Here is a 21,388-nt window from a genome sequence, read left to right on the forward strand (position 1 = left end):
ACAGTAAACAGCGTGAAATAATCTTGGGTGTTACGCTGTACTTTCAAATATCCCCGGCCTGACTCTCCAGGTCTCACTGGGAATGGTGAATTCTACACAGGTAGAGCTCCTTAGGCAAGTAAGGGCTGTCCACAGATAGGAAGAGGATACACACAGGGAACACCTAAGGTTGTTTGTTTGTTGTTTGGTTTTTTGGAGTTTTTTTTGTCCTCTTAAGGGTGTCTGAGTGTCAAACTTGTTGCAATTACCTAGAACAAGCACAGTGACTTTCTCAGATCTTTGCTTCCCATCTCAAAGTGCATTGGAGAGTGATTGCAGGATTCTCAGTGCAGTGATTTAATTTTAAGAAGCAAGTACACCCTGAAGTCTTTCCTAAAACAATACATTATAGTGAAGAGAGCAGACCTCATCAGGAGATGTATACAAAGACTTCGATATTATCTGATTAGATGAAGCTACTTGGAAACACATTAAATTGTTCAATCTCCACATATTTATATGACAGCAAATTGGCAATTGTGGGAGCTGCAGAGGCCAGATTCTGCCAATTAATCGGAGCAGTAAGTACTTTACTCCTCATGTGGTCTCACTGATTTCTGTGTGGCTCAGCAGGCAGGCAGCTTGTTGACTGCTCTCCGTCAGCTCCCAGGTGGAGCAGCAAAATGTCACCATTCACTCACTTGTCATTCATCTTTCTGGAATTATTATTATATTTTTTAATGGTGGTAACAACTCTCAGTGCAGCAGTGGAGTTTTCACAGGGTGAAAGGACATAGTCACCATCAGTAAAGAGGACTTCTGAGCATTATGAAATCAGAAGCTTGGTTACCTGGCAGTACTACTATTTAGTATTTATATCACACAAACACAGTCATAAGCTTCCCTCTTTTTTAAGTTTTCCTTTCATAACAAATAAAATAGATTTTCAATATTTTGAATTTCACAAAAAACTGGTGATCAGAAAAAAATATTTCAGCTAAATTATATTCAAGAAAAACTGTAGGTTGGTCTCTTCTTAATTAAGTAGGTAATGAAAGCTCTGAAAAAAAATTTGCTTCAGCCTAAAATCTGTTCCATTTAATGGACTAAGTTATCTATAGGAAATGAGTTTAAAATGCACAACTGTGTCAAAATGAATGCATGGCAAACAAATTTTTGTATCATCTTTTTTTTTTTTTTTTAATGAGCAAATGATGTTAAAGAAGCTTTCTGTTTATCAAAACACTGAATTTGGCCCTGAGAGCTTCAGAGCTGCTGAGGGGAGAGCTAACACAGAGGTAGGTAAAGCAGCATGTGTTGCAACATTTTTTTTTTTTTTTCTTTTCTGCTGGGGCTCTTCAAGCACTTCAGCTCTGCATAACTGAGGTGTTACCCATCACGTTTTAAACAAATGCCAGTTATTGTTCAACCTCTCACATTTCTGACACTCTTGGAGCTGTTGCACAGTTCTGCTTCCCTGCCCATTCTCTCTATTAAATTTTGCCAGGGTTAAATTTGGCCCAGATTTTCATTGAGTGCCATCCAACACCATGGCTTAGCTCCTCTGATGTGGCATGATCTTGCTTCAGGGTCCTCTACTCAAGTTTGAGAGAAGCAGCTTTAGCTCTTCATCTTGCTGGTATTATTCTCTTGTTCATATTATTTGGCATTTAATGAAAACAGGCATTGAGCATCTTGAAGCTCTTGCCTTGTGTTTTTCTGTGTGGCTGTTGGTAGGAGGAAATAAAAAAAAAAATCCAAATTACATTCTAGAAAACAGAGGCTCCTTTTTAACTGGAGCACAAATCTAGATTATTACTGAAACAAAATTTGACAGGAACCCACAGATGGATGCATTAACATGCATTTACTACAAGCAGAAGCAGAGTCAACCAGGGCAATAACTTACCTGTAGCAAAATACCATCCTTAGATATGTGGGTGTATAAGCAGAGAGGCAAAAATACAAAGTTTGGCAAAGATTTGTTGATGATGGAGAATGGTTTAGAAAAAAAAAAAAGGAGTTCTTTTCCAATTAGCCTTAGGGAGCTCAGCTTGCTGTAAATTCTTTGTTCTGGAACATGGCTGTGGACAATAGGTCAAAGATTAAGTAATTCATTACAGAACTGGTTGGTTCTCCTGAATTTAATAAACAATTGAATGAACAGGGTTCTCTTCCATAGCAAGATCCATGACTTTGTGTGGCAGTGATCAGATTTTAGGTTTTAAATAAGACACCTGCAAGGCCTCTCCACTTACTTAATGTGTATGTGGACACCGGTGTATTTGAGGTGACCTGGTAACAGCAATCATGGTACAGCTGAAAGCACTCAAACACAAATTAAATGTGGAGAGGAAGGAAACTGTAAATTGCATTTTGAAAGAAATGAAGGAACAATAACGTGAAACTTCAAAGCCCAAAATACTGCAGAAGTGTGTTTATTGGAGCAATCAATAAAAAGGGTAGCGAGATTACCAAAATAATAGCACTAAACCTTGTAGGAGAGGCTGCAGAACATAAAGCACAGGCTTAAGGCAAGAGGGCTGCACTGAAGCAGAGCAGATGACTTAAAACTATTCAGTCATTTTTACAAACTCACCACTGCAACATTTGGAAATGAGTCTTATTCCAGCAAGAAGTCTGCCTAAAAAAACCAGCTGTGCACTTTAGCTTAATGCTTAGTAAGTAGGAACTAAGCACTCCAGCCCAAATCCTGTTCCTCATCAAAAGAGAGAGGGTTAAACTGACTTAATTTGAAGGGCCCTGCAGCAATCAGCCATAGCACTGTTCCCTCTTTGTGCTGCATAGTGGAAATATAGATGTTGGTGACGTCTGTAATCCCTGCAGCTGCGGCCCCTCGGTGGGGGCATCGGCCCTCCTGGGGATGTAACTCTTGCAGCTCCTGCTTGCTGGGAGAGAAGAGCACTGGGGGGTTTTCTGTGAAAACAAACCAAATCCAGTCATTCTAGGTATGTGTGGTCTCTTGCCTGTTCCTGGTTGCTGATTTTTTTTTTTTTTTTTTTTTGAGTATATTGGCTCTTTTAACCACATGTGGCACAGAAGTTGTGATTCCTAAAGAATAATTACAGTCCTAAAATGTCATGAAAACAAAGGAGGGGATAGAGGAGTGGATGTAGGGTGGGAAAATGTTGCTGAGCAGAAAGAGTAATGTAAGTGTGCATTTTTTACATCAGAAAACTCACAGAAGACCTTTAAAATGCCTGATCCGTGTGAAATGCTTCTAGAAAAGCTGACACCCTTTTAGACACCATGAGATGCTAATTCACTTTGAGAAAAGAATCTGCAAGAAACCGAATTTAATTGGTTTAGTGTGTGTTGGAGGGACGGTGTGGGGGGTGTCACAAACTTTTTCCCACCATTATTCTTCCTTGGAAATCCTCGGCTTCTCGAGTTTTGTGATTTTATGAGACTCTGGGGTTTTATTTGAAAAGAGAAGTTAGAAAACCAGCTCTAAGGTTTGTAAACATGATCTTATAGGTTCTGATCCTGAGCAGTGGAAGGGGCTTGGTCCTCTCCAAAGTTGAGCACAGTTGTTTTACCTAAAAACTTTCTGAACTTTTCCATGACCTCGCAATATCCCGTTCCTCTTGTGCAGCAGAATGGCCCCAGCTCTGCTGCCTTGTTTGAAACTACCTTGTGGTGAGATAACTTCAGATTTGAGGGCTCTTATCACAATTATTCCAGTATCACATGCGGGAGGGTGTCCAAGTGACCTTGTGTGCCCATCTCCCCATTCATCCCGCTCAGCACTGGCTCTAATCTGGGAAACTTTCCACTCAGCCACTGGGGTTGAGACTGGAGGCAGGTTAGGAGGGAGTGAGGAACAGGGGAGAGTGAGAGTGGGCTAAAAATGTTGAGGGATCAAAGAGGAAAAGTAGGTCGTGCAGGGCATGAGCAGTGGGAGGGGGGATAGGGGAGCACAACCGAGGGGAAGATTTGTTTTCCCATTGGTCTTTTCAAAGTTGTGCAATTTAAGAATTGGATTAACCTGATATGACTTTGTTTTTCTGCCAGATTAGATATGTTGAGTTTCTTGGCTTTGTGAATTGTACAGTACATTGTGTGCTGTAAAATATGGGTGTGTCGGGCTAAAGCTGCAGTGACACAGCCCGCTCTCGGTGTAATGCAGCACTGCTGGGTGGACCCCCCTGCTCCCCCTGTGTCCCATTCCCTCTCCCCCAAACACACACTTGGCAGGGCATTTACAAATCAAATAGAACCTCTCTGTGTCCCTGCACTCTGTTTCCAGATACCCTTTCTGGTAAGGTTAACACTTACCTGAGGTCCAAAAGCCCCTTTGGTCTGGCAGTGGCATATTTGATATGAAGTGTCTTTAAAAGAAAAAGCTGTATGAAAAGACACTCAAGGGTTTCTTCCTGCTTCCTCACTCAGGATTAAGTTGGAGAAAGTTTATTGGGAAATGTTGCAATTTTTTTCTCTGCCTTTTTTTTTTGGGGGGGGGGTAATGTGTCTAAAATACTGCCTTGAGCTTAACTTTGGAAGAGTGAAAAATCAGATACACGTCTGAAATAACTGCAAGTGGTGAGCTCACTGTTGTTTGAAGTACACCACAGCGGCATATCAGTGTCAAAGTAAAATTTTCACAGCAGTATATGTTTGCTCAGTGGTTCATTGGTGGTGGTTTTTTTCCATTTTTTTTTGGTGCTGCATTCATCCTGAGATAATTTGGTTTGGTGTATCCTTTTTATACGCTGGGCTGGCCACGTGGAATAAACCAATTCTCTTTGCTTATAGCAGAGTGAGGGTGGAGTAATACAACTAAGAGCTGAAGGAGGGTGGCCAGAATCACAGCCCTGTCGAGCTGGGTGATCCTCTGATGAGTAAAGAGTGTGCAGACTTTGGGGAGTGAAACTACGAATACCTTATGGCCCCTTTGTTTAATTCCCACTCTCGATTTCCAGACTCTTCCAGGGACCTCAGCTACCCAGGCAGGTTAGTCACGAGGGACTGACAGATGTACGCTGAAAAATGACGAGTTAATTCCCCTGGCCGTAGCGAAGATTGTTTCTCTTGGAGGAGAAGAGCATAAATAAGAGATCAGGTTAATAAGTCACATATCTAGATTGTGTCATGCTCCTCGGCCATGTGCTGGTACAGTGCCTTAGTCCACTAATTCACTAATGCCAAAGGCAACAGGACTCACCAGCTGAAGGTTTTTCTGAAGTGGAGTAGAATGGTGATTGAATCATTTTTTGAGAGCAACACCAGTTGAGTAAAATGGAGCAGGAGGTTGACCTTGTGAACACGGGCATCACTCAGCTCTGTGCCTACGTGAGAGAATTAGGAAAGAGTGCAGTGTATTCAAAGTTAACCTGCATGTCTGCCTTCTATTACAGATGTTGGGCAGCTGTGGTTTGGGTGTCTGCTTGAAACACCTGAGCTATTGGTACCTTGGCACTTAAATCAGGGCATGGATTGTCCAGGCTCCAAGGCCTGGTGTTCTTGCACCCATAATCACGTGGCTGCTCTCGGAAAGGCTGATCTTTCAGCTGGACCGGGCTCACCACCAGGTTTAAGAAACGCTTTTCCAAAGTCTCTTATCTGCTCAATTTTCTCAGCGCGACGTGGTTGATGTCATTGTTGCAAGTCGTGGTAGTCTCAGTCTGGAAGCTGTTCTGAACACGTGAAAAGGACTCATCAGCCAGATAGGAGAGAACTGGAGGTGTAGTTGTCAACTCGTGTGCGTCTCCGATTTCACCAGGTGCTGCACGTGTCTACTTCATCAATTTATTTCTCTTAGAGAGTAAACAAATCTCACTTTTCTTAGGTACTGTGGTGACTGTTTTAGCTGAGTTGCTCTTATCTGTAGCAGGGATGTTCTTCTGAGATCTTGTGTTTGGAGGCTTTTCTTTCTGCACCCACACGTAACATGCTCTCACGGGTCATGTGCAGCTCTGACTCTGGCCAGGGGTGTTGATTGTCCATCCTTAAGTAAGTTATTTAAAAGTATTATTATTACTGTTATCAAAATTAATACCTGATCATGGGGGCAGCTTTTAGCCCTTTAGACTCTGCACATTTTTCCAGTTGAATTCGTGTGCCAAATTCTGTCGCGCTTCATGAGTGTTCCTCTGTGTTCAGTGGTGCTACTGGGTGAGCCCTGGGGGATGTCCTGGGCCACCCTGGGCCATATCCTGGGAGTCCTGAGCACCTCTGAGTATGGAATTCTCCTCAGTATGGAATTCAAACTTACTCAGCATTTTGCATTTTTGAACCACTGATGGGTAGCTCTCAGTCCTACGCAGTGGGGAATTTACGGTGCCTTTGCGAATCAGGTTCTCTCAGGATCTGCATCCTGAAGGAGCTGATGGTAACTCCCGAGGAGATCAGGTGAATCCCGGGCACCCCAGTGGAAACAGCCCAAACAGCCCGAGGAGCCCAGTTAACACCTCATTAAAACACAGCACCGTAAACCCGAACCTTCAGGCAAACTCCTTCACTAGTTTTTTTGCTGCCCTTCAGTTCGTAGCCCGTGGCTGGTTGTTTCCCACTTTCTCACGTTTTCCCTGATGTGTACAGTCTGAAGATCACATTTAACCAACACAAGGAAATCAGCTTGGCCCGACGGGCTTCTCCATCACGTGGCTGCAAATGTGTTCACTCTGTTCTGCCAGATTATGGCTGGCTGAGCAAAATACAGTGGAGCTCTGGGCTGCTGGCCAAGCTTTTATTTCAGTTTGGAGCTTACAGCCACATATTTGCTATTTGGCAGGACATCCACTGGGGTATATTTGGATAGTAATCTAGCATTGTTTTGCTGCTTTTTTCTTCTCCTTTTTGTGTGTTTTTTTTTTTTTTTTTTGTTTTAATGCACACGGAGAATATAATCCCAACACTTACTTCGGCCAGTCCATACAAGGTTTCTCGGTGTGCACCGTTACGTGTGTGCACTCAGAACTTGTAGCCATGACCTTTGATAAATATAAGTCAAAGCAATTAACTTTCTTTTATTGAAAAATGCTGGATGTCCTACTCTTTGCCCCCTCTGTGCCGATAACAGAGCTGTGTTGTTACTCTTTCCAAGATCAAAAGCTTCGCTAGGGTTTGATTGAAGTCCAATTATGGAAGGAAGTAGCTGTGCTGGAGCTCTGAAAATAGCAATAATTGTTAAAATAATAAAGTGTGTCCTTGTGTGTCTTTATAATATTTAAAACTTCTTTTTGGGGGAAGGGGGTGGCTTTCCTCTGGTTTTAAAATGAAAATATTAGCAAATGTCTTGGGAAAATAGGAGTGTGCTGTTGGAAGAACAAGTATCCCTCTCTGGATTTCTTACTTCAGTTCTGTTCTCCACCCCAAGTTGCCTTCCTCAGAAGCTGTTTGCATGCAGCCTGACTCATGCAGGAAAATAAAGCTGGATTTGATTTTTAGCTGTATGGGAGGCTTTGGGTTTGGGGGTATAAAGCCTTTATGATGTAAACTCATTTATTTCTCTGTGAAACAAAAAAAATGGGCTTTTCAAAATGCAGCGTGTTGTGGAAAATTGGCTCCGGGTTTGAAACCCCAACATCTCCGAGGGCACCCGTGTATGAAAAAGTAGTTCAAAAAGACATAATGCTTGGGGTGGGGGTACAAAATCTGATGGTAGGCAGGAGTGTTTGAGGAGCAGGTCCTGTTGCTTTATGAAGGGACATCTCTCTCTTGAAATATGGTGAGGGGGGTTGGTTGGTTTGTTGAACCAAGAAACCTGTTTGTAGGGTAACTTTATCAGAGCTGTCTCTGAGCAGATCAGTACTGGCAAAGCTGAAATACTTTCCTCCAGATCTGTATGTTGTTGTTTAGAATATAAATAGATGTTTGCTTTCTCTTAGTCTCTCCTGCATCCTCAGAGAGGAAAGGACTGACCTGGGAGAAAGTCTGGTGGTGAGACTTACCTTACAGCCAGACTTTACCAGGGTTTTGTTCTGTTTGTTTGTTTGTTTGTTTAGCTCACCTGCTGGCACACACATCTGATATAGGTAGGACGAGATAATCCTTATGTGAAAAGCAACCCTTGTGTATATTTTTTTAACCAACTGGGCTCAGAATCACCAAGTGCACAGAGTAAAACCTTTATGTTATAGGTAAATGGTATCAAATAATAAGCGCAGAGGATTGTACAGAGCAGGACTAGAATGTTCTCGGCCCCTTAAATTATTGGGACAGAACCTGTTAATTTGTTCATTTGAGTTTTACTGTTACACTCTCTCCATTGCAGTTAATAATTATTTCGTTTTTCTCCATTCACTTAAACTTTTTTTTTTTTTAATAATCTATTTATTCTGACCGTAAACTTTATGTTTATAACATCTATAAAATACTCTGCCTTTTCAGTTCCCTGCTCTTACTGTGCTGGGGGATGGATCTTTGGAATACAAACTGCTTCATTGCCTTCTGGAAATTTTACTTGTCAAAAAAAAAAAAAACCAAACAGACTTAGCAAGGGGTACCCTGTTGATCAGCTTAAAGGTGTTTATCCATCGACAGCTCTCAGAAACAGCCCTGCCTGATCTCTGGGAGCTGCTGAAACTCATCAAGCAGGTTCCTGCTCTCCAATTATCCAGTTAAGCAGAAAGAGGAAAGGTGTTTCTCTTGCTAGTTTTCTTCTTGGCTGAGTTTAACCTGTTCTTCCCCGAGCTGGAGTGATTGTGGGTGTGCGTGACATGGGAAGAGCAGCAGTGAGAGTGAGAAGGAAAAGGGTCAGAGGGGACCTCTGGTCTTGCCCAGGAACACACACATCAGGATTCACATCCCTCAGGTGGGCAGGGACATGCAGTTTGCAGCATAAACCCAGAGCGTTCTGATTGTCAGCTGAGACCTGCCCAACGTCCCTCAAGCAGCTTTTTGTCTCGTGTTTTAACAAAATCTTAAAAAAACATTAAAAAAATTCCCCCCTTCAACCAAGCCCCTCCCCACTGCAAACCCAATAATGAATGTTTCATTGCTGCCAGAGCAAATTTGTTGATTCCCAAACACTCCTACTGTGAGGACTTAAATTGCTTGCATAATAAGTGCTGCGGATAATATAAAAAAAGCTCTTTCTAGTAGAGTTCTGGTTTCCAGGACATATTATAAGCATAAATAAATGCTGGGGTGATACCAGACAGCTGGATTGTCCACATCTGACTGTCTTCTACATTGATTTTTAAGACAGGACATGTGCCTAACTGTTTAGTGGCTATCAATCCCAGATGTGTCTGCATGGAATTGGGAGGGATTGTCAAGTGACAGTGCAGTTGTGAAACAAATAATTTTGCTCATGATTACTGAAAATAGTAAATGAGTGGGTAGGATAAAGTGAAAAGATACTCTCAATTCCAGTAGAGAGCAAGAGGATTAAATGACTTTCTGAGTGCCATTAACAAATGGTAATGCTTTTTTTTTTTTCCTTCCTACTGCCTGCCCAAGGAATCACTTCCATGAGCAGCACAGTCTTTGTGGGTTCTCTGATGTGTAATGAGCTTCTTTCATTTGCATGGTTTCCAAAAAGCATGTGTGGATACCTCTCTGCCAAATTTGTTTGAAATTGGCCAACGATTTCCAGATTTGTTGGGAGGGGGCTGGACAGACACGTGAGCAGCTCGATATCACAAAACTCACTTCCCTAGGAAACCGAGCCTAAGGATAACTGTCAACTACTGGGGCACTGAAAGGAAGTTTGCAAAGTGATGGAAGGAACTGAAAGGCCATTTGATAACTTAATTTCACACGTGACAGTTAACCAGGTGCACAGGATACAGTTCTTGCCCACAGGTTGGATCCATGCTGGCGAATTTCCATCTGCCCAGGACCTGTTTGTAGAAGTGAAGTGTAGTTTGGTGACTGCACTGATTGTTTTGGGAGTGACTGGAAATGCTTGGGAAGAAGCAGATATAAATACTCACGAGCTCAGGCTGTGGCAGAGCTTGATCTGGTGGTCTGAGCTGTGCTGGCAGCTGAGTGGTCTGGGCAATAAGCTTTGACTAGACGTAGGGCTTTTCTTTGGTTTCCTGAGTAGCCTGAGGGTGTAATTGAATATTTACTACTGTTCCACATTGCTTTTTATATTTTTTAAAGGAAGACCCCCGAGTGCACGAGTTGGAATGCATGTTAATAAGAAAAATTGAATACAGCTTTTCCATCATCAGGATTTTATTGAGTTTTGCTGGTGCACTGAATCCTCAAAAGACCTCATCCAGGCAGCAAAGTGGAGGCAAAAGAGGTAGAGCCAGATTCTTGGGTTACTGAGCAGTGGTAAAGCTGGGTGACTGCCTCATCCCTAGGCAGCTTGGACAAACCCTCTGAAACAGGTAAGGATGGGCTGAGACTTCTGCTTCAGTAGATCCTTCTTCCAGGCTGCAGGTGTAGCAGGTGAGGTTGTGTGTGGTGGGTGGGCAGCAGCATCTAAGCTGGGTGTGAGTTTTGTGTGGAATGTGGGCACATAAATAGTCGGGGCATGAGGAAGCAAGATGTTTTCACCTGTGAATAGATGAGTTACTTCTGCTGAAGTGCACAGGAACACAGGGTTAGCTTCTGCAGGAAGAGCACGTTAAAGGTGGCGTGAAACATCTTTATCGTGAGACCAGCCCTTAATTTATTTCTGAAAATCTGGAGCACCATAAATCTGTCAGTGCCATTTTCTTTATTCCTTCTGCTACATTTGAAAAAAAAAAATCATTTATATGACACAGCTCTATTTTGTATAATTTTTTATATCCACAATGCGGAGGGCTTTAGAATAGATGAAGAAAAGCTGCATATCTGAGATAAAATAAGATGATCCCTATGACAGAGACAGCAGAAATTATGTGATACGACAGTTGCTGTAGCAACACCACCTACTTCATGAAAATCAGAGTTAACAGGAGTGTAAAAGGTAAAGCCCACATAATTTTCCAAGCCTGTGAATTGTTGCTGCCCTCAGCCTGCAGAGCTTTCCAGCTCTCCAGGGTTTCTCCTTCCATTTGGGCACGGACACACCTTTTTCCGCATGTCCGACTCCTGCAGGCCCCGTCCTGTGTTGAGCAGGGACACGCAGTGGGAGCTCTGCAGTGCCTGTGCCTGCAGCTGACCTGTGAATAAGAGGGAAAGAACAGGAGGGGTTGTGTCCTGTGCTGTCCTCACCACAAACCCTCCCAAAATCCCTGGACAACAAAACCCTGTGAGGTCTGTGCTGCCTCACGGGTGTCCTGCCTACAGAATGGGGTGGCCACCAGTGTGAAAAGGAAGCCAGGCAGTCAATTTACTTGTGTGGGAATCAGCTTGTAATAAGGCTCTGGTATGTTTAATATGAATTATTAAGTGTTGTAGAGACTGAAGATCTCAGAAATAAGTACATTGGCACATTCCCCTCTCCCAGATAACCCTGAAATAGTGGTGGTCCATACCAGTGATGTATTGCCTATGAAAGTAGGAAAGCGCATTGTTTTCAGTCAGAATGGTGCTGAACTGGTGGTCTAGGTGCTGGGAAGCACCAAGTGCAGCACAGCATGCAGGGAACTTTATTCCCATGAAATTTAATTTTTCCAAAGGACCTCCAGTAAGGAAATGTTTCAGAGCCAAGGCGTCGTTTGAAAGTCATGGGGTATGCCTGCATTGGCAGCTAATATTTGAAATTTGCAGCTATGGGTGCTGGAAGAAAAATAATTAAAGGTATGGTTACTGTAAATAAGGCTGCTGTTGGCTGACACTTCTCAGGGTCCTCTGTGTCTCTGTTTCTAAAATGCAGACACCCATGTTTAAAAGCTCCCATAAGCAGTGAACTGGTCAGTGATTTGCCAGTGCATGTTGGCCTCAAGCTTACACTGAAATGTATTTTTATTTTGAATAGATTGATATTTTTTAAATATATTGCCTTAATATATAATTTTTTTTTCACTAACTGGCAGTGGAGAGCCACGCTGTGTGTGACATCAAAACTAAAATCTTTGTTACTTGTGAATTGAGGGCAAAGAGTTCAGAAGAAATGGCAGTTCTCAAATGGCAGTCGAGTTTCCCTGATCCCTTTTGCTGAGATGCCTCCTGGAGGCGTCACAATAAATGCACTGCTCAGTGAAGGGAAGGAGGCTCGACTTTTGTGTCTTGGGGCATTTTAATTTCATTTTTGACATAGCTGACAATCTCCACAGGGTCACCATACCTGTTGCATTCAGAACATGCATTAGTAGAGTGTTCAGAGGCTCAGTCCAGGGCTGTGGGCAGTTTGCAGAGCAGGTCACAAGAAGGAAAATAAGCATTAGGATTCCAGGATTTCTTCCAGAAGTATATTCCATCACCAACCTTTATCACTGCCTCTATTTTTAGAAGATAAACCCGAAGATTTTGGTATGTGTTGGTTTTTCTGGTCAAAGTGAGATGCAGAAATCTCTGCAGGCATTAGTTTGGGGTTTGAGGCTCCTCAGCAGTTTCTTGCCATTTTCAGGTGCTCGGTGACTCACGTTTAGAAGTGAATTTATCAGACAATGTCTTGCCCAGTGTTGTAATTTCTTTTAATTAGGCTTGCTTTTTGAAGTTCCCAGTTTTTGTCTGATGTGCCACCGAAACCTGTATCTTGCAGCAGCTGTGAAGTGGTTACAGACACACAGATAAAACCCATATTCCACAGCCTGTTCTCCTGGAATTTTCCCTAAGCCTTAGTGACGTGTTCCCCTCCTCCTCTGACCCCTTTTTCAGACTACCCAGGCCTGGTGCATCTCTGTAGTTTATAAATGAAGATAAACATATCAAAAGAGAAAAAGCTACAACCACACATCCTTGTGCTTTCTTCCTGTGTGCACCTGGGGAATAAAAGCAATATATAAAGGCAAATTAGACCTCTGCAGCTATTGGGCTGTAACAAACCAAATGCAGTTTTTTGGGTTTTGCTGTTTGTTTGGGATTTATTTTCCAAAACACGTTAGAGGATCCTAATTTAAGGCAGAGAGAAAATAAGATGTACTCAGTCTTACTTAAAAGGTTATGGGAACAGCGTGTTCCCATTCTGGCATCCCTAATTCTTAAAATGTGATTATTTTATACAAATCCCCCTCTATGAATTGTCCCATAAAGAGTGAACTTTCTTTTAGTGAAACGTAAAGTGATAAAAAGGTAAAAAATTAAAAATGCAAAGCGGCTGCGAGAGATAATTCCGATTTGTGTGCGCAGAGCAGCTCAAGAGAGAAGCTGAGATTTTCAAGTTGCTGTAACTCTGCCCAGTGACCTCTTTTTCTGGAGGGATATATTCCGAGTGCTGCTGATAGCATCTGTTGTCTGTCTCTCGGGCTTGCCATGAGCTGCTGATTGGGAGGCAGAGGAAATGTACCTCTTGCACGTGGCCTCTCCATGCCAGTGGAAATCTCACTTGGCTGTGTTTTGATAACACACCCAAGAGCGAGAAGGGCTTGGGTACCAGGACTGGGTAATAGATCCGTGAGTCATGGGTGGCATATGCTGTCAGGATTAACTGGGATGGCTTTTTGCAAGACCTGTTTACTGGCTGAGAGCGTGCTGTCATGGATAGACAAATAAAGAGAACAATGTGAGAGGAGCTCACCTGGAGAGCACGTTGGCAGTGCCATGAACTCCATCTCGAGCAGAAGTGCTGTCTTTTGTTTGGAGCACCGTTCCACGTGAGGGCATGTTTGAGGTTGGAACAAGGGGAGAGTCTCCAGGCAACTGGTGGTAGGACAAGAGGAAACAGCCTCAAGCTGTGCCAGGGGAGGTTCAGGTTGGACATCAGCAAGAGTTTCTTCACTCCTGGGTGGTTAAGCATTGGAACAGGCTGCCCAGGGAGGTGGTGTGGTCCCCACCCCTGGAGGTGTCTCAGGAATGACAGGACGTGGCACTGAGTGCTCTGGGCTGGGTGACAAAGGTGGGGATTGGTCACAGGTTGGACTTGATGGTCTCGGACGGCTTCTCCAACCTAAATTATTCTTTGATTCTGTGCCATATCAGGCTTTTACCTAAAGCCTGATATGGCACAACCTGATACGGCTTTATGATTTTGCCCTATCTAAAATCTACTGGTGACTGGTTTATTAAAGCTGGGCATTTAATTGTCCAAGGAAAGGAAAATGGATCTTTTCGCCTCCTTCAGAGCAGGTTGACAATTCTGATGCTCCTCTGGAACCTTCCCTTTAAGAAAAGAAAGAATTACTGCACTTTTGAGGAACCTTACTATGTGTGAATTGCCAGCTAATGAAAATATGCCAGAGGATGTCATGAAGCTCCAATGCACCAGAGAATATCAGCATCTTGAAGTGAGACATGCTTCTAAGCCAAGCGTAAATCAAAATTAAACACGGTGTGAACGCTCTGCCCTGCAGCGTCTCTTCAGGCCCTGTCCCCACTGAATGCCATCTTGGCTGATCTTTGTAAGGAAAGCAGCATCCTACAAGAAAACCAGAAAGACATTTAGGAATGCTCTAGATTGCATGCTTTTCAAGAATTTTAAAATGCCTGTGTAGTCAAACCCTCTGACTCTCTGTGTAAGCACTTCTGCGAGGGAAATGCTCAGAACAGGAACCACTACTGTGAGGTGTCTTGCAGGGGTAGTTTGGGAGGGACTAGAAGTTTAATTTCCTGGTTGTTTTTAGAAATGGGGTCTCGTTGAGCTAAGTGCAGCCTTCTGTAGGTCGAGGTAGGGCTTTCAGAATGTGGATCTTACAGAAGAGTAGAGTCTGGGAGACATAGTGGAAAATTTTACCTGTTGGTCCCCCATATTTATTTGTTTATTGCTTTTGAAGGGCAGAACATTACTGGCCCAGCAGGCAGAGCATGTTACATGCACACCACGTTTAACACATGCAGGAGCTGCAAGTCAAGCCCTCCACAGTCTGCACTCAGCTGAAAGCCACGTGTGCAGCTTCAGACAGCAAACCCCTCCCTTGTCTGCTTGGAGATGCAGCTTTAATTCCATTATATCCTCTCTTCTCCCTTTTCCTGGTCTGCATGTGGAGGTCAGACCAGCCCTGGGTTGAGCCAGGGCCGTATCAGGAAGGATGTGGGTGTCTGTAGGATCTTGGATCTTGACCTCATTTACTGCAGATGTGAGAGGATGGGGGGAACTGTAAGGAGCTGAAGGAGGACAGGGAGCTTTGCCAGTGCACTTCAGTGTTTGTTGAACAGGATCTGTGGGACCGGGGAATGTGGAGCTGTGTTTGTGCCATCAGCACAGGCACTCTGCTGCCCTGTTCCCTTCGATGATGCTCTTCTGCTGAACTTGTTCATCCCAGCCTTTGCTGGAACAGCCTTCCTCTCCCAGGCTCTGCCTCTCCTTTGTAACCACCAGACTCCCTCATCCTTGCCTTCCTCACCTCCTTGCTCCGTTCTCAGCTTTGAGTCCTAATCACTTACTGAAATTACCCCCTTCTCCCCCAGCCTGAGCATGGATATAGGGAAGCCCAGGGAGGTGGTTGTGCCACCAGCTCTGGGGGGTATTGAAAAATGTGTAGATGTGGCACCTAAGACATGGAGTTTGGTGGTGGCAGTGCTGGCGTAATAGCTGGACTCTCAGAGGTCTTTTCCAATCTAAATGATTCTGTGATTCCATGAAATAACACTGATCCATGAGCTGCCCTCTCTTCCAGTGCACAGGCCACTTAGCACAGCTCAGGGGAAAGTTTGCCAGAAACTTTTAACAGGTTCAAAACAAAGTATTTTTGCGGAACCTTTCTCGGGAAACTGTAGAACCATTTTGGCAGGAAGCGTAACTGGCACACAAGAAATCCAAACAGAATGGTTGAAATCTGGCAGAGGCCGAAGGAACTGAAGGCAGCATCCTCTAATGGGAAGTGTCAGACAATCTTAATAAGACTACCAGTCCTGCCTGGAATAATACTGTAGAGGCCCAGAGCGGGAGGCACACAATGCTGAGAGGGGAAATGACAGTTCTTTTGTAATTAAATGCACAAGGTTTGTAAACAATGCTGATATCTTTAAAAAGTACACATTTTAAAAAACACTTTCATGTGCCAGTCTCTGAGCGTGTGTTAAAAGCAACGAATTATGTTGTGGTTTCGTTGGATTAAGATCCTTCTTTCCGCAGGAAGTGTTTGCAGTCACCCCGTGTTCAGCAGAATTGAGTTTGTTTAAGATAAGAAATAGAGGAATGTCTGTGCTGGGTTGGAGCCCTGGTCAAAATACACTGATCTCCTGTTGCTTGAGAAGAAAATAAAGCTCCCCTAATAAGTGCTTCCATAAACACACCCAGAGGTGAAGTGTCTTCTTCACCCCCAAGCAGAGAGTGGTTGGGTTTGTCCTTCCAGGTGAGGGCTTGGAGGGTCATAACGTGTGGCTTATCCACCCAAAGGGGTTGGTTTCTGGAAGACACGGAAATCCTGATAGCAGGGAAATTAGATAGGAAGATAAGAGATTGCTTTTAATATTGTAAGTGAGGAATGATAACCTGACAAGATGCTGTCCTTAGATAAGTCTTGACCTCCAGAATCTTCCTGTTCCTTTGCTGCCTGGGGGGATTTTTGCCCGTCTCTCGATTCCTTCTCGTTGCCGTGCGTTCCGCAGTGAGAGAGCTTTTCCTGGAAGCAGAAGGAGTTAATGCAGAACTGGATGACAGATTAGTCTGGGACAGGCTGTGATTTGGAGTGAGAGAACTATCCCAAATAGCTGGCCGGCTGCCAAGGGGATAGACTGGTTTGGAAAACACATCGGCAGAGCAGCGGCGTCCTCTGGAGCAGCTCTGGGTGAGGATTATCTGTCAGTTTAACTGCTGTGCTGCACAGTCTGACTGACACACACAAAGTGCCTTCAGTTTATAGAAAGAAAAACGATTAGCAAACACATGTTTTATCTCTGGGCTGCTAATAAATTGAATAAGAAACTCCTCTTTTATTTCCCTCCAGTGTGTGTAAAAAAATAGGGAAAAATATTTTGATTAGAACATTTTCACTCCCTTTTCTTTTCTTTCTCTCGGCGCTGTTCTCCAGCCAGCTGTTGAGCTGATGAGGAGAGTGGAAGGGCTGTGAGAAGGGAGATTTTCTGAGCATCAGACACATTTCTATGGGAGTTGAATGATTCAAAATTGAGTTCCACATAATTTACCAGGGATCTCTTGCAATACACATGAGAAGCCTGTCAAGCAGTGGTGCAGCTGAAGAGGTTATTTCCGTCTTAACTCTCCTGGGCACAGCTGGTAGGTGGGATGTTTCAGAAAGGGGAAATTAAGAGTCAGGATATGGTGATTGAGCTCCCCATGATACCAGATCAGCATTTGGGTTTTTCTGGGTGTATAAAAATGCTACTGTGCTTTTGAATTGTGAATGTTAATTATTGCAGGCAATTAAAAACTGCTTTTTTTTTTTTTTTTTTTTTTTTTTTTTTTTAATAAACCAGCCATTTGGTGACCTAGATGACACAAGTGAGTGGCCTCAGTCCATTTCTCTTTGAACAAGGAGCCACTTTGAAAATATTGCCATTACACTGAACTTTCTCACTGGCAGTGTCTGCCCAGAGGAGGAGGAGGAAGACTGTAAGGGTTAGAACAGCCAACTTTCTTTCAAGTCCTTCTTTCTGGAAAATTTTCTGCTATTGCTCATATCTGCCAGAGCAACACCAAGAGCATCAGCAAAGGCAAGATTTTGGGGCAGCTGTAACTGCTGGGGATGTCAAAACCTGCTGATCCCTTTGCCAGGAGACACCTGGAGCTGTGTCTGTCCTGGCATACTCTGTGTCGCTTGAGTGGAGCTCTTCTACAAGTGGGAAAGGCTCCAGACAAAAGGCCAGTGTTGACATAGCTGTGGTCTCTCCAGGGCATGGTTGAGACACATCACTAGGGTGGTATGAGGGGAAGTTTCCATTAACAATTGTTCCCGGCTTGCATCCACCACCACCACCACCGTGGAGTTCTGCAGCTGGATTTCCAAAAGGGCTTAATGCTCAAGAGCTCTCATTTCAGCAACTTAAATAGAGGGGCTAAGTTCTTTCCAAAACACTTGGCAGTCATCAGCCCCCATTGAGAACAAAGCTTAAGCACATTAAACAGTCCAGCCACTTCACTGTTGTGAAAATTTGGCCGCCGTTGTGAGCACAGAGTGTTTAAATAATACAGAGCCTGGCAAAGGCAGCTGGCTCCCAGTGCTGGGCAGTGAGGTGCCTCACCTTGCCTGGCCCTGGCAGCTGGCAGAGTGGGCTTCCTCCTTGGCTGACTCCTTGTGCATCACCGCCTCTTACCAGCCCTTTCCTCTGGATGTTGTGACAGCTGGGAAGTTTGCTGATGCGAGGATTAGTCGGCTGCTGGGCACATGACACTCAGATTGCTGTGCTTATTTGACCTGCCTCTGATTGCGAGGAATTTGAGTGCATAAAAATAACACCCAGAACAAATTTGGCAGGAGGGTGCACGGCGAGAAGGGCCGTGCACACGCGGGGAGAGGAGCTCGGGGAGCGATGCAAGGCGAGGCCGCTGCTCTCCGGCAGTGCCAGCGCTGCCCACGCCGCCCTCTTGGATTATGGAGAGTTCCAGCACCACGGAGATGTCGTGGCCATTGGCCAGTAAACTGATGGAGACAGGTTCCTGGCTCGCATTATTGGCAAAAACTTGATTGAATAAATAAAGAGGTGGCGAGTGCCAGGAGTTGCCTCATGTAAAACGCCGTGCGAGGCAGTGCTGGTTTTTCTGCTCGGGGCTTGTTAACTCTGTCCTTTGGGGGAGCTCCTGGTCACTGGCAGGACCATGGCAGAACAGAGTTTGGCCCACACAGGCTGAGGGGTGTGTGCCCCATGGGTGTAGGGGTATCTTACAGGGCAATGCCCTCTGGGCTCCCCAGTGACGGCGTTCAGGGGTGTGCGTGGTTTGCTCAGGCTTTGCCTTAGGACAGCGTTCACCCTGAACGAGCTTCACGCTGGCACTGGGACATCTTGTGCTTGCTGAAGGGCTGTGCTGGCTCTCTAGTTGTGAGAGCTCCTTGGGCTAGGGGAGATGAATGAAATGTGTGCATGTAGGGAGCAAGGCAGGGTCTTGTTTGCCACAGGTTCTTCTCTCAGGTCACCGTGGAGATGCATCACTCTTTATTTTGCTGTTGCATTGCTAAGATGCAATGGCTCGATTTCCCTTGTTTAAAAGGAATATTTTTGCCCTTTCTCTGAGTGATATTGTAAAATTTCTTGAGGCCAATGATTACAGAGCTCATGTAATTGTGTAATCTGGCAGTTTACAGATAAATGATAATATGCAAACTGATACTGCGTGTCAAGAACTTCAGCAGCATTTAAATACAGGCTCTTCTGTGTGGGGCAATTGGAAAGCTGGGGTAGATTTCACAATCCACCTGACTTTTAGAAACACCCTGCTTGCTCACTAGAAATATAAAAGTATTCAGAGCTCACATCTTGCTTCATTTTTATCTGCATTACAGAATTTGCCTGATTTGCGTGTGCATGTGTCTGTGTATTTGTGTGCAGTAAAGAATACCTGGCTGCTCCGCTACAGGCATTTAAAGGAGCCTTTCCTGTGTTTCATCCTTTAAATAGGATGCAGCAGCATCCTTTCCTCTCCCTCCCTCTCCCATAGCCGTAGATACATATTTTAATAACTTTGATCCTCCTTTTCTCTTCTCCCCAGCCCTTACCAGCCTTTCCTGAAAGCTGATTTTATCAGCTTTAAATAGGAGTTACAAAAGACAAAGCTCTCCCTTAGCAAGCCCTGGTTTGCACAACACAATTCCCTGGTGCCTTTTCCATGTGATTCCAATATTGTTGCCACGATCTCCTAGATTAAAATAAAACTTACATTGTTAACACTGGCCTTGGTTTGGAATTAGAAATGACATTTAATGTTTACCATTTTACACCCTAAATATTGCAGATGTGGGCACAAAAAAGGAAATATTACACAGTCACAGGATGTTTTTGTAGTTATAAAAGCCGTCAGATGGCTAAAGTCAAAGTGAATTAGCAAATAGCCAAAATTATAAAAGAATATCTGTTTCAATCAGAAGTCCTCCCTCTGAAGTCTGTGAGGCTTCTACTTCTGAGGCATGTGAAAACTTCTGAAAATTCTGCCCCCAGGGGAAGTCCACGTTTAGGCAGCTGACTTCAGGATCCTATTTTTGGAACCTTTGGTTGAGATTTTAAATTGGATTTTTAGTGGGAATGGTGCCTGAATTGGTGCTGTGGGATCTCGAAGGCTGTATCTAAGATCAAAAAAAAAAAAAAAAAAGAAAGAAAAATGGGAGGGCTAGCATTCATTTTCCGGGGCTAGGTTCCTTTTTATTAGATTTTATATATCATAAAAGAGAAATGCAGCATCGGTAAGTGTTCTTTCATTCTTGCAGAGCGTTTTTAAGGAGTTGTAGCCTTTCATGTTGCACTGACTTTTAGAATATCACTGGTAGGATTTCACAGAGAATTGATAGAGGTCTCCTTGGAGTGCTTCAGCACAGCTGAAAGTACACTCTGGTGAGATACTGTGCACGGCAAGTCCTGTACATTGTTTGATTGTAAACTAAACACACCCCCAAAGGCGTATGTGAGGAAATCTGTGCATGAGATAACCAGGAAGGGTTGCAGTGTGGTGAGTAAATCTGAACTAAAGAACAGTACTTATGACTTGTTCCTGAGACCCTGGGATCCTGCTGAAGTGGCACAGGTTGGAGCACAGGTTGGTATCTTTGACCTGCAGTTCAGTGTTGGATGCAGTGAGCTTATGTGGGCATCCAAGATTAGCAGCTGGAATTAGAAATTTGAAGGCATGAGCATGTCAGGATCTGAATATGCACCCTGCAGAATGGACAATCTTAATATGGATCAAAAGCAGATACCAAATGCTCAGGGAAAGCTTGAAGAATCATTGCTTTTGAACTATGTGGAGATCTTCTAAAATCCCTGCTCAGTGATACTATTTACATACTTCTCTAACATGGCTGTATTACTCTGTGTTTCTGCAGGTCAGATCTTGCCAGCAAACCGAAACACACCGAGTCCCATCGATCCTGAGACTATCCAAGTCCCTGTCGGCTACGAACCTGACCCTGCAGATCTTGCTCTTTCCAGTATTCCTGGCCAGGAGATGTTTGATCCTCGTAAGCGCAAGTTCTCTGAAGAAGAGCTGAAGCCCCAGCCCATGATTAAGAAAGCTCGCAAAGTCTTCATCCCGGATGACCTGAAGGTAAATTGGAACTGGTGACGAGGCTGTTCCTGCAGGGCCTCTCACAGCCACTGTCTGAGGTACAGGTTTGAGCATGAATCTGTTTTCTGAGGTAAATCTGTTTTCTCATGTGAGGTAAATCTATTTTCTCATGTGAGGTAAATCTGTTTTCTCTTCTGAGGTAAATCTTCCAACCTAAACACAACTCTGTTGTAGGATGAAACTATTAAGGGTTCTGAATGAGACTGACAGGAGGATGTCCCTTATTAGTTATGCAACAGTTGAAATTCATGAGCTCAATATTCATTTCCTTTGTATGCCAGAAACTTCCTG

General features: G+C 44.0%; 1 protein-coding gene across 3 annotated transcripts in view; it reads left to right on the forward strand.

Moving 5' to 3' along the window:
• Positions 1-21,388, forward strand: part of HLF (HLF, PAR bZIP transcription factor) — a 31,626-nt gene that overhangs the window by 6,636 nt on the left and 3,602 nt on the right. For all 3 annotated transcript variants that reach the window (XM_027882378.1, XM_027882380.1, XM_027882379.1), the window contains exon 3: positions 20,856-21,076. In XM_027882378.1, coding sequence (XP_027738179.1) covers positions 20,856-21,076 — 221 coding nt within the window. The remainder of the gene's footprint in view (positions 1-20,855; positions 21,077-21,388) is intronic.

This window comes from Empidonax traillii, unplaced genomic scaffold (assembly GCF_003031625.1).
Source record: "Empidonax traillii isolate 1590-97213 ecotype Southwest subspecies unplaced genomic scaffold, ASM303162v1 scaffold105:size1093405, whole genome shotgun sequence".
NCBI classification, from domain to species: Eukaryota; Metazoa; Chordata; class Aves; order Passeriformes; family Tyrannidae; genus Empidonax; species Empidonax traillii.